The 14,141-nt window shown below is 37.6% G+C and overlaps 1 protein-coding gene across 1 annotated transcript; it reads left to right on the top strand.

Annotated features, from left to right (window-relative positions):
- The first annotated feature begins 938 nt into the window (after positions 1–938).
- LOC149384070 (cytochrome P450 CYP736A12-like) lies at positions 939–10,489 on the top strand. Its single transcript, XM_089628938.1, has 3 exons — positions 939–1,247; positions 1,882–2,256; positions 9,444–10,489. Exons 1-3 carry the CDS (start codon positions 939–941, stop codon positions 10,281–10,283), a joined length of 1,524 nt encoding a protein of 507 aa, XP_089485064.1. The 3' UTR covers positions 10,284–10,489.
- Positions 10,490–14,141: the final 3,652 nt, after the last annotated feature.

Genomic DNA, 14,141 nt, shown 5'->3' with positions numbered 1-14,141 from the left:
CCAAAATTAAAAATAGAGGGGGTAAATATTACCGTCCAAATTTTTGGAAACTTTTCGAAGATTTTGATAAATTTTAGATTTAGGCGCGAGTAGTCGCATCTAAATAGACATGATTAGTTGCGTACCTTATTCTCAAATTAATAAATAAATAATCTTCTAAAATTATTTTCAAATCACCGAGAATCATGGAGAAAATCTTTTTGCCACAGTTTGCATAAGTGTGTACCTTATTTGACGTGTGCTTTTAGTATTTTGAACTGTAATAAAATATAAATAGAAGATTTATTTTTGCTTGAAACATAACATATACATAGAAGTCAAGATATACCTTCACATGCGTTTCATGTTTCAAGTAAACCATACCTGATATAAAACCGGACATGATAAAATAAAACATTTTTTACAATAAAAAACAAAAAGTAGATCAAACGGTCTTGTGTAAGACTATCGTACTTCATAAGAATTTATGCAGAATTTAAAGTTTGTACTGAAATTTATCGCCTAGTAAAATATAAATATTGATGATGTTGAACTTCGTCCTCCACTTACACGCAATTATTTGGATCTAAATTGAAATCAATTTGACCCAAACTCACAAAACTAACCTGCTAAAGAATCGAGCTAAACGTCGCGTACGCTCAGCTCGAGGCCCCGAGAACGACTAGTTAGCCGAGCAGGTATAAGTAAAATATAAATGTGATTACCAACTCAAATAATTTTAAATTTATTAAATAAGGAAATCATAATAAATAAAATACGTCAATTCAATTTTTTTTTAATGAAAAATAAAAGAGATATTATAAAGATTTGTCTTGTTTTTTTTTTTTTTTTTTAAATAGTCCTTGAACTCCCTGTCCACGTTAGTGCAATTGCAATTTGCAACCGCTCCACGTATTGCGATCCCTTATAAATAGCCTGCATAATAGTCAGAATACCACATGGCTCCTATTATCCTTTTACTATCCATCTTTGTATTAACACTTCTGAGCTTCTTCCGATGGTCCAAGAGCCGGCATGGCCGGAAACCACCACTCCCACCGGGACCGTGGCCACTTCCGGTGATCGGAAGCCTCCACGCTCTGACGGCCCAACCACACCGCGGCCTCAGAGAGCTCTCTCTCAAATACGGCCCAATCATGTCCCTCCGACTCGGCGGCGTTTTGACCGTCGTCGCGTCGTCACCACGCGCCGCCGAGCTCATCCTCCGCACCCACGACTCCGTCTTCGCCAGCCGTCCCTTCTTGCAGGCATGTATATACATTGGCTAATAATATCAATTTCGTTATATTAAAAAAGAAAAAAGAGAAAAAAAGAGTGAATGTCGATAAATTAATAATAATGATAAAAAAAATTGAGTGGCGCTTGAGCACCCTACCCTTATCTTTGACTCTATATAATATGTTCTCATATGTTATGTATATTATATATTTTTTTTTAATACTGGAAATGATTTGTATAATATTATAGGGTAAGATAATATATATTACATGATCACCACATATAATTATATGCATATTATTTGTTTTTATTTACACCTCTTTTATATCTTCCACACGTCCATCGATCTTTAGTCTTAATGAATTATATTAAGAAAATTATAATGAACTAGACCCTCATTTGTATTGATTTAAATTTCAGTAAATTAATATTCATTAATAATAATAAAAAATTGAGTTGCGCTTTATCTTTGTTTATATAAAATATGTTAACATTCACCACATTCTATGCATATTTATACGGCCTATTGAATATCTTTTAATTATATCTAATGATGTCGTAGACAAAATGACCTAAGTATATATATATATATATATATATTAATGCCCCCTAAATTTAATTTTTTTACATCATCATACTCCAATGATAAAAATTTGCATGCAGATCTCGCGGGAACTTTCATACGGCAGGAAAGGAATGGTGTTTGCGGAGTACGGAGCGTATTGGCGGAGCATGAGAAAGCTGTGCACTCTAAACCTTTTCACCGCCACCAAGACCGAGTCTTTCCGGGGACTGAGGACCGAAGTCGTGGCCGCAGCGGTCGCCAGGCTCGGAACCTCCGCGGCGGCGCGTGAGATCGTCGACGTGGGTCGGGTGATCGGTGACGTCATCGCCGAAGTGTCTTGTAGGATGATATTGGGCGTGAGCTTGTTCGATAACAATGATCATCTGAAGGAGCTCGTCCACGAGGTTATGTTCCTGGGCGGCGCTTTCCACGTCGCTGATTACGTGCCCTTTCTCGCTCCCTTTGATCTCCAGGTTTGCTATGTTTCTTTCGTTTCCAAACTCTTTTTGAAAGATTAATTCGTTAGACGTTGCCAAGGGAATTAAACGAAAGAATAAAATCAACTTTCCTGCTTTGGGTCTTGAAAAGCTAACCGGAGGGGAGGGCAAATTTGTAAATTTAAGGTTAATTAGTTTAAAAGTAGGCTAAAAATGTAAAAACGAAAATCGAGGGGTTCACGTGATCCGTGGACCACGTAAATCTGTCACTGAGCGGGCGGGACCCACCGACCAAGTTTCTCAACTTCTTGGTTTGCTTGGGGACAGTCTAGTGATAATGTTTGAGAAATTTCATTTTCTAGACCCAAAAGTTATGGAAATATCTCAATTAGATCCGCTAGTTAAAAAATATCTAAAATTGGACTTTTGTACCAATTTTGAACGAAAATACCCTTAATTCAAAATAACTCATATTTTTCTCTCATTTTCAAATCATCTTCGTCACAATTCTTGTCACTTTCGAATTGGTTGCGCTAGGATTAGAACTCTCGGTGGTCGAGCTCGTTTGGTTGCGCTAGGATTTTTTTTTTTTTTTTTTAGGAATTTGGGTATATGTTTAGCTTCGATTTTGAGGGTTTCGCATCGTTTTTGAAAAAAATTCCATAGTTTTTGAGGGTTTCGGAAACTCGTCAGAACGTGTCGGAATCCATCGGAACTCGTCGGAACGTGTCGGAATCCATCTTTGGAGGTGAATTTTTTTTTTTTTTTTTTAAAAAAACTGGGAATTTCCGATGAAGATCATCGGAATCCATCGGATTCCGACCGAATCCGATGGATTCCGATGGTCTTCGTCGGAATCCATCGGAAATTTCCGATGAAGACCATCGGAATCCATCGGATTCGGTCGGAATCCGATGGATTCCGATGATCTTCATCGGAAATTCCCAGTTTAAAAAAAAAAAAAAATTCACCTCTAAATCTCATTCAAATCAACCTTAAAAAAAATAAAAAAAAAATTAACCTCCAATTCGGTCGAATTTAGTGTGGTGGGCGTTGGAACTCGTCGGATTTGGTGTGGTTGGGCATCGGAATGGGGCTCACGTCGGATTTGGTGTTCTTTGGTGTGGAGAGAAAATGAGAGTGAGAATGAAAGAGATGGAAAGAGATGGAGAGAGGGTTTATTTTTGAATTAAGGGTATTTTCGTCCAAAATTGGTACAAAAGTCCAATTTTGGATATTTTTTAACTAGCGGGTCTAATTGAGATATTTCCATAACTTTTGAGTCTAGAAAATGAAATTTCTCTAATGTTTCTAGATATCTTCTAAATTATCATTATTATTATTCGGTAGGACTCTCTATGTTGAAATTCAAGAGAGTATAGGTTAATCTTCAAGATGAATGCATCAAGTCTCGTCATAAGTGGCGCGTTTTTAATAAAATAATGAGCTAACAACTACGGATTAAATAGAAGCTTGTGACCCACTTCATGATAAAATTTTATGTCAAGGTCGTGTTATCAAGCTGCAATTTATACATTGTTTGTGGTAGAGAAGGGAACAAAGATGGATAAAGATTTACAGATTATATGGTGTGGGCATAAGAACTAAACCCTAATTTTCTTTGGGAAATTTTGAAAATATTTGTTTGAAGATGATAATTATATATGATATCAATACCTCAATTTCAAATATTCCATAGTAAATACGTACTTCTATTTTTAATTTTCATATCGTTTTTTCATTATTTATAATGAAATTGTTAGAGTAAACAACACGTAAACCAGAAATCACACAGCAAAACAGATAAAAAATTCCAATAAAGAAATAACTTCATGCGCAAGCAATCGAGAGTGATTGAGCGCCAAGAAGAGAAGAAGGAAGAAAAAGACGCAAGAGATTTATCCTGGTTCGGATCAATACGATCCTACTCCAGCTAGGGCACGAGAACTCAAACTCCACTAAGCTCAGAAACAATTACACGCAAGAATCCACACACACACAAACTGAATCTCAAAGAATAAACCCTGAGTCCGATCACAATCCGATCGTTCCTCAATACAAGAATCAATCAAGTATTTCCCTAAGAACTGAGATCCCAATCTCGTTCTTCTCTCTCTAGAAAAACTCTCACAAGTAATTCTCTTTCACTTATTCTTTCTCTGTTTGTTTCTCGCGAATGAATCTGATACTGATTCGAGTCTACACCTTCTAGTACTTATAACACAATACTAGATCTGAGACAGTTATTCCTAACTGCCTTGCTGACGTGGCTTTGACTTGAACTATCCACGTGTGATGTAGCTGACCATAGATCTCACAAATCTCCACCTTGGTCAGTAACATCACTGTAGTATAGTTCTCGATGATGACCTGACCACTGTTTATCATATCCTTGATAAAATGCAGCCTCACATCTATGTGCTTTGCTCTATCGTGAAAGACACTATTCGTGGACAAATGTATAGCACTCTGAGAGTCACAATGCACAATAGCTTCTGTCAAGGCAATGTACTCAGCTTCTGTTGTTGATAAAGCTACTACATGTTGAAGAGATGCCTTCCAGCTCACGGTATTTCCTCCAACTGTGAAAACATTTCCTGAAAGTGATATCCTTTTGTCCAGATCAGCTGCATAATATGAATCACAGTAGCCAACAACCTTGCATGCTTGATTCACATCACCACTGAACACTATCTTCATGTTGAGACTTCCCTTGATGTATCTCATTAACCATTTAGCAGCTTTCCAATGTTCTTTACTTGGTCTGCTCATGAACCTACTAATTAAGCTTACACCATGAGCAATGTCAGGCCTTGTGCTGATCATGGTTCACATACAACTCCTTACACAACTCGAGTAAGGAATGTTCCTCATGTACTTATACTCTGTAGATTCTTCCCCCTCTTGAACTGAATTTAATTTAAACTAAGCTCCAACAGGAGTTGTAACACTCTTTGAATCACTCAGACTAAACAAATCAACTACCTTTCTGAGATATCCTTCTTGAGATAGAGTGAGCTTCCTCTGACTTTTGTTCCTCTTTATATCCATGCCCAAAATTCTAGATGCTGGCCCTAGATCCTTCATCTCAAACTCAGACTTCAGTTGGATCTTCATTTTCAGTAGCTCATCTTTATCCTTGTAGGCAATTAGCATGTCATCTACATAGATCAGTAGGTACATGTAGTTGCCACTTCTCAGCTTAGTAATATATACACAGATATCATATTTGCTTCTTGTGAATCCTTGATTCATCATGAACTCGTCAAATCTGAGGTACCATTGTCTTGGGGATTGCTTGAGTCCATATAAAGATCTCCTCAACAAGCAGACCTTAGATCCATTTGAGAAGCCCTCTGGTTGTTGCATAAACACCTCATCATCTAGAGTCCCATGTAGAAAAGCTGTTTTTACATCCAGTTGCTCCAATTCAAGGTCTTGAATAGCTGTGGCTGAGAGCATGAGTCTGATGGAAATCTGTTTTACCACAGGAGAAAAGACCTCATGGTAATCAACACCCTCCACTTGAGAATACCTAGTTTCAGTTTGTAGACCCACTTGTAGCCTATGATTCTTTTGTTTGTGGGTCTTTCCACCAAAATCCAGGTCTAATTCTTCTTGAGAGACTTCATCTCTTCATTCATGGCCTTGAACCACATCTCATTTTGATTGCTGTGTTGAGCTTCAGTGAAGCTTTGAGGTTCTTCTTCAATTGTCTCTGCAATGTTGAGAGCAAAGGCAATGAGATCAGCTTCTGCAAATCTTGTAGGAGGTGTGATTCTTCTTCTGGTTCTATCTCTGGTTAGCAGATAATCACTGAGCTCTTCTGTGTCATTTTGGCATCCTTGGTCTTGATCTTGAGCTTGTTCATCTGTTACCAGATTTTCCTGATCTTGAACTTGCTCTGGAGGTTCAACTCCACCTTGATCTTGCATGCCTATTAAATCTGGAATGATTTCTTGTACCTGTGGATAGTTGTCTTGTCTCTGATCAAGCTGTGGGCTTGTCTGAGTTTCAGGGTTAGTCTTATAGAAAACAGTTTCATTAAAGATAACATCTCTACTGATAACAACTCTCTTCTCATCAACTAACCACACTCTAAAACCTTTGACACCATAAGGGTAACCTAGAAAGACATCTTTCTTAGCTCTAGGATTGAGCTTACCTTGACTGGTATGAACATAGACAATGCAGCCAAAGGGTCTAAGGTGACTGTACTCAGGTTTCTGACCAGACCATACTTCTTCAGGTACCTTAAAATCTATGGAGGAGTTTGGGGAGAGGTAACAGGCAGTGGCAGCAGCTTCAGCCCAAAAGGACTTTGGAAGGCCAGACTCAGATAACATGCATCTAACCTTATCCATAATGGTTATATTGAATCTCTCAGCAACTCCATTCTGCTGTGGAGTATAGGGACATGTGTGTTTCCTAGATATACCCCATTTAGCACAGAAGTTATCAAACTCAGAGCTGTAAAACTCTAACCCATTATCAGTCCTAAGGCGTTTCACTCTTCTATTTGTTTAGTTCTCAACTAAGGTCTTCCAGGTCACAAACTTCTCAAAAGATTCATCCTTTGTCCTAAGAAAGTATATCCCGACTTTTCTAGAACAATCATCAACAAAGGATATGAAATATTGACATTTTGATAAAGAAGTTGGTACCTGTGGAGAACCTCATAGATCATAGTGAATGTAATCAAGAGTCTCCTTGGACCCGTGAATTCCTTTCTGAAAGCTTCGCATGTGATTCTTGCCTAAAATGCAGCTTTCACTGAATTCTAGTGCTGTCAGGTTTGAGCTCTTGATTAGCCCTTGCTTTGTCAATTCTTGAAGGCCTCTGATGATCATGTGCCCTAGTCTTTTGTGCCAAAGTGCGGCATCTGATTGATGCCTTGTGATTGACTTCATCTCTCTTGTTATGGTCTCTCCTTCAAGAACATACAGACCATTTTCCACATTTCCTTTCAAGGCTTGTAAGATGCCCTTGAAAATCTTGATGACTCCACCTTGAGTTTTGTATGAGTATCCTGCTTTATCAAGAACACCAAGTGAGATTAAATTCCTTTTGAGTTCAGGAATATACCTCACTTCCTTCATGATTTTGATTGAGCCATATGGTCTCTTGATCTTCACAGAACCAGCACCATGGGCATCACAAATGTTATTGTTTCCCATGAGCACTTTTCCATTGCTGGGTTGATAGTCAAAGAGCCATTCCCTCATTGGTGTCATGTGGAAAGCTACAGCCCGAGTCTAAGATCCATTGATCTTTAGGATCATCATCAGAAACTTTCAGCACTTCTGCATAATCGAGTCCACTTGATACATTTGCTGACTCTTCTGATGTGTTTTTCTCTGGATTCTTCTTTTTCTTTGGACATTGATGCCTCCAATGGCCTTCCTTGTTGCAATTCCAGCAGTCAGTCTTTGACTTGGACTTCGATCTTGACTTTGACTTCTTTCCCTTTTCTCTTTTCTCAGTCCTTCCTCTCACGTTGAGCCCTTCAGCTCGAGCGTTCTTGGGGTTGGCCTTGAGATCAAGCTCCTTAGAATATGTTGTAGAAACAACCTCATCAAGAGTTAGTGTTTCTCTTCCATACTTGAGTGTATCACATAATTGTTCATAAGCTTTAGGAAGAGAATTGAGTAAGAAGATGGCTTGATCCTCGTCGTCAATCTTGACATCAAGATTCTCAAGGTCGGAGACGAGCTTGGTGAACTCGTCCACATTTTCATCGATTGACTTTTGATCATTCATTTTGAAGCTGTAGAACTTCTGCTTCAGATAGATCCTCGTGGGTTGAGTCTTCGTCATGTACAGTGACTCAAGCTTGAGCCACATTCCCGCCGCCGATGCCTCTTTGACCACTTTTCTCAGGATTTGGTCACTGAGACTCAAAATGATCGCATTCTTGGCTTTCTTCAGGATTTCTTGTTTTCGATCTGGTGTCAGTGTCTGTGACATCTTGGATTCGCCTTTCAGAGCTTCGTCAAGCCCTAGATTTTCGAGGTGCGCTTCCATCTTTATCTTCCATAGGATGAAATCATTCTTGCCATCAAACTTCTCGATATCGGACTTGGTGTTCGACATTGTTGAATCTTGATAAGGGATTCTTCAAGGTGAAATTCCGAAACCGTCGATGCGAAGAGAAAGCCTTAGATTTATGAAACTAAGATGAGGAAAAGGAAGGAAGGCTCTGATACTAATTTGTTAGAGTAAACAACACATAAACCGGAAATCACACAGCAAAACAGATCAAAAATGCCATTAAAGAAATAACTTCCTGCGCAAGAAATCAAGAGTGATTGAGCGCCAAGAAGAGAAGAAGGAAGAAAAAGACGCAAGAGATTTATCCTGGTTCAGATCAATACGATCCTACTCCAGCTAGGGCACGAGAACTCAAACTCCACTAAGCTCAGAAACAATTACACGCAAGAATCCACACACACAAACTGAATCCCAGAGGATAAACCCTGAGTCCGATCACAATCCGATCGTTCCTCAATACAAGAATCATTCAAATGTTTCCCTAAGAACTGAGATCCCAATCTCGTTCTTTTCTCTCTAGAAAAACTCTCACAAGTAATTCTCTCTCACTTATTCTTTCTCTGTTTGTTTCTCGCGAATGAATCTGATACTGATTCAAGTCTACACCTTCTAGTACTTATAGCACAATACTAGATCTGAGACGGTTATTCCTAGCTGCCTTGCTGACGTGGCTTTGACTTGAACTGTCCACGTGTGATGTAGCTGAACATAGATCTCACAGAAATGATAAAGAACGTATAAGAATTAAGAAAGCCATTAGGAATCGTAAAAAAAGTCAAATAAAATTATAAACAATAAATAAATAAAAATATGTAAACATAAAGTAGATTTAGAATAAGAATGAGAAATTTGATATTCTCGTTGTTTGTTCTCATTATTCACTGTGACAATCTTGATAGTTTCTATTTGTTTACTGTACTGAAAGTGTGCAACAATATATCATCTTTGTGAACATAAACATATTTGGGAAGCCTCGACTGTGAGATTGTGTTTTTATATATAATTAGAGAAATATTATTAGTGCATGGATAGGTGAGAGGATCATATTGATACATAGTTAAATTTGCGTATTTTTTATGTGTACCGATCGACAACATAATATTTGTGTTATATATGCTTTTTTTATGGACCCACGACTAATTAATGAGTATTTTCTTTTTTGCATAACTTAGGGTTATACAAAACGGATGAAGAAACTAAGTAAGCGCATTCATGATATGTTGGAGAAGATAATTACCGAGCATGAAGAATCGGCGACAAAATACGAAGAACACCATCGCACGGATTTTGTCGATGTTTTGCTTTCACTGATGAACCAACCAATGAATCCCCAAGACGATCATGTTTTCATGATCGAACGAACAAACATTAAAGCCGTCCTACTAGATATCATCGTGGCTGCGTTTGATACTTCCGCTGTGTCAATCGAATGGACACTCTCTGAGCTTTTGAAGAACCCTAAAACCATGAAAACCCTCCAAGAAGAAGTTGAAAGTGTGGTTGGTTTGGATAGGTCAGTGGAAGAGAAAGATTTGGGAAGTTTGAACTACTTGGATATGGTTATCAAGGAGAGCTTTAGGTTACATCCAGTCGGCCCATTATTAGTACCGCACGAGTCCATGGAAGACATAACCATTGATGGATATTTCATACCCAAGAAGTCTAGAGTTATGGTGAACACATGGGCTATAGGGAGAGATCGAAATGTGTGGTTCGAGAATGTAGACGAATTTTACCCCGAAAGGTTTGTTGATAAGAAAATTGATCTCCACGGTCGTGATTTTGAGCTTCTCCCATTTGGGTCAGGCCGTAGAGGGTGCCCGGGAATTAGTATGGGTTTAGTTAATGTTCGGTTCGTTGTTGCTCAGTTGGTACATTGCTTCGATTGGGAGCTCCCAAATGGTGTGGAACCTAAAGACATTGACATGACCGAGAAGTTTGGCATCTCCGTAGGAAGAGCGAATCCTTTGCTTGCCATGCCAAAGTACCGACTACATGATAAAACACTATGATATATTTATGTAGACGAGTGTTTAAAATGGAGAGGGAGAAAATAGTGTATACTATTTAAGCTAATTTCTTTTTGGCCACATTCTTGTTATCGGATGAAGTTGTTAATGCATCAACAATTTTAACTTTCTGAATTTATTTCTGTTTCCAATATTAGCATTGGTGTGTGTATAATAACACGGGCTTTGTAAACACTTTGTAAACATGCTGGGAGTATTTTACTTGTCATGACGTCCTAGATTACGTCTGTTTTTGCGTCTAAAAACAGACGCGCCTAGTTGTGTCTATACACTTTTAAGCACGAACATTCAGACGCAACCCGAGTCGCGTTTTAAATCCTGTCTATTTCGTAAACAGACGCGACTTTAGGGGCTTTAGACACGCATCCCAAAGCCCTTTTTTTATCTTAGTGGAGCAAACCATTTGCTTGCCATGCCCAAGTATAGTTTACTTATTGTCAATTTAGGAGAAGAAATCAATGAGAAGTTAAATGTTGGTTCGCCTATGTATGAGAAAAATAACAGTAATCATATAATTTATATAATGTTATGATAAAAATGTTAAATCGTCACATTATCCTAATAAAATGAACAAACAAAAATGGCCTAAACAAGTGAGAATGATTAGCTATTTAAATAAAATAAAACCTTGATTATTTTTTAATTAAAATAGTTTCAAGTGGCTATTTTTATATATATATATATATATATATATATATATATATATTGTGAAAATACGATTCTGAACTATATTGTATGTGTTGCATGAGTTCTTACTGGTACAAAAGTTGGCTTTAGATGCGACAAAAGTCGTATCTAAACCCCCAAAAGTCGCATCTATTTCAGCAATAGACTGCAAGTGGTGGGTTTATTTCGAAATCCTAAAATCAGTTCATTGGAGAGGAATCTCGATTCGAATCTTATTAGTGATAAGAGGTCACAGGTTGTGGTGGGTCTGCGACTGCAAGTGGAGGTGCCCCGATGGTGACGGCGAGAGACTTAGAGACAACAGAGAGAATAAGAGAACGAAATGAGAGATTGAGCTTTAAAGCCCTAAATTTGGAAAGAGAGAGAGAGAGAGAGGAGAGACGCGGCAGCAGAGGTATGTTAGAGATGAGGGGGACAGTGGTCCTGCGTAACTGAGCGAGAGAGACACATGGATGTGAGACGAGAGAGAGTGAATAAGAATAGGTAAAATTGATTCGGGTTTGAGAAACAAAAGGATCGACTAAGTGTGTTAGTTGTTTAATTTTGGAACAAAAATTAAAATAGAGGGGTAAATCTTACCGCCCAAATTTTGGAAACTTTTCAAAAATTTTGAGAAATTTTGGATTTAGATGCGAGTAGTCGCATCTGTATTTATTTTTTATTTTTTATTTTTCCTAAAGGTCCAGATTGTAGTAGTACGCTAGAGTTCTAATTTTTTTAGTTTACATTATATAATCTCAAATTAATAAATAAATAATCTTCTAAAATTGTTTTCAAATCACCGAAAATCATGGAGAAAATCTTTTTGCCACAATTTGCATACTTACGTACCTTATTTGACGTGTGCTTTTAGTATTTTTTTACTGTAACCAAATATAAATAGAAGATTTATTTATGCTTGAAACATATACATAAACATCTCAAACTGTGATTTTATCCGTCGTAAAAAATGACTAAACTGTGATTTTACTCATCGAAAAAACATAAGGACTAAACTGTCTCTAGCGTAAAATTATAAGGATTTATGCCATCATTTTTTCAAAAATGAAAAAGACTTCCTCAAAAGATTAAGAAAATCATCGAAAAGACTTGCTATGAGAGAAAAAAATTCCCCTTGAACCCAATTTCAAGAAACATGAAAATAAAATCTTCGAACTTAAAAAATGGCATTTGAAAGAAAAAAAATAAGAGATAAATATAGAAAATGAACGATTAAGATTTTAAGATGTAAATGTAGTGTTTTTGTCTTTTTTTAAGGCATTTATTGTCGGCGGGAATTGAACTTACACCTTCATTTTGAAAGTGGAAGTGGATATGGTGTCGAAATCCCACTAGACTATCACTACTACAAAAAATAGCATTGGGTACGACTTTTTTCGCACATAAAAGTCAAAAGTCGCACCCAATGATACCTTTAGGTGCGACTTTGGGTGCGACTTTTTCGCACCTAAAAGTCTTAGGTGCGAAAAGTCGCACCCAAAAGTCTTGACTTTCGGGTGCGACATTTAGGTGCGACTTTCCGCACCTAAAAAGTCACCAAAAAAAAAATGGCGACAATTATCCACAGCCACGCGGCCAGAGAATACACACACGGCCAAATCCAAAACCGAAACCAAATCATCCACAAATCCGAAAATAATCCATCACCAACACAGATTGTAACACAATCCCAATCCAAGAATCATCAGATCTCATAATCAAGCTCAATCCATCATCAAAACTCAATCAATTCCCGAAATCATCCAAGAAATTCAAAAATCCCAAAACAAACTAAGAACCCTAATCTCGGATTCAAATTTGGGGGAAACAAATTCTCACCTTTACGGTTGTGAAATCAACCCTCCGGTGCTCTCAGCCTCGTTTTCCACGGTCCGGCGTCCTCGGCGGCTCACGACGTCCTCGTCTTCTCGGCTGAGACGCGCGCGCTCGAGATGGCTTCGGGTCTCGGTGGCTTGCTGTTGGTCGAGCTTCCTCCTCTTCCGTGAGCTCACAACCATCGCTCACTCCCTTGCTCTCTTCCTCTCTCTCCTTCTCTCGGCTCTCTCTCTCTCTCCTTCTCTCGGTCTCTCTCTTTCCCTTTCTCTCTTCTTTCTTTTCTTTCTTTCCTTTCCTTTCTTTCTTTCTTTTCTTTTCGCAAGAAGATAATTTTTTAGAAGTGAAATAAGAGGGAACAAAATCCCGCTAATTTTTTAGACCAAATGTGTTGGACTTTTTTGTGCGACCTTGTCGCACCCAAAGATATGATGAACTTTTGGGTGCGACTTTTCGCACCCAAACTTAAAAAAAATCAGCGAAATTTTTTGGTTACTTCAGTGACTTTTAGGTGCGAAAAGTCGCACCCGAAAGTAATTTTTGGTGCGACTTTTAGGTGCGAAAAGTCGCACCCAAAAGTCATCCGCACCGAAAAAAGTGTATTTGTAATAGTGTATGCTAGGTATCCCGTATTTTTGTATTATCCATAATCATGGTTAGATAATCAAATTTTGACACTATCATATTTAAATTTGTATTACCCATAATCATGGTTAGAAACTCAATTTCCTTGAGCTAATCGACTCCAGTCGACATGGTAACGCTAAAATTTCGCACGAGTACCAAGGGAATTGCATGTGGTTGGTCCAAGTTTTGTGATTGATATATATATATATATATATATATATATATATATATATATATATATATATATATATATATATATTTCACCACTCGTACGTACATTTGGATCCATAACACCAGTATTCCAGCTCATACACGTTAACCACTCATTGTTGCATTTTAATACATTTATTTTTGCTTCATATGAATCTATCATAGATTCGCCACTACATTAGTGGAATTTAATTTGTAATTTATAATATTGTATTAAGTAGCGGATAGAATCATCGTTGTTTTATCATACTTTCGTCCAATTATCAAAATTGTTAAGAACTGCGTGTAAATTTGCAACATCTATGTGATTTATAGTGTGTGAATTTGATTATAGATTCTAGAATGAAATTCAGTTCAGGCGTTTATATTATAGAAAGAGTCACAGTGGGACTATGAATCTATTAGGGCATATCAGCCAAATCAAGAGGAAGCAAATAGTTCCAACATACATCCACATCATACAATAGTCTTCGATAAAATTATTAAAAAAAAAAAAAAAAAAAA

The sequence above is a fragment of the Urtica dioica genome, chromosome 10, assembly GCF_054948205.1.
Source record: "Urtica dioica subsp. dioica isolate 48M chromosome 10, U.dioica_male_clone48M_v1_H2, whole genome shotgun sequence".
Lineage (NCBI taxonomy): Eukaryota > Viridiplantae > Streptophyta > Magnoliopsida > Rosales > Urticaceae > Urtica > Urtica dioica.
Note: the sequence above shows the minus strand (reverse complement) of the source record. Positions and strands in the feature narration are given on the sequence as shown.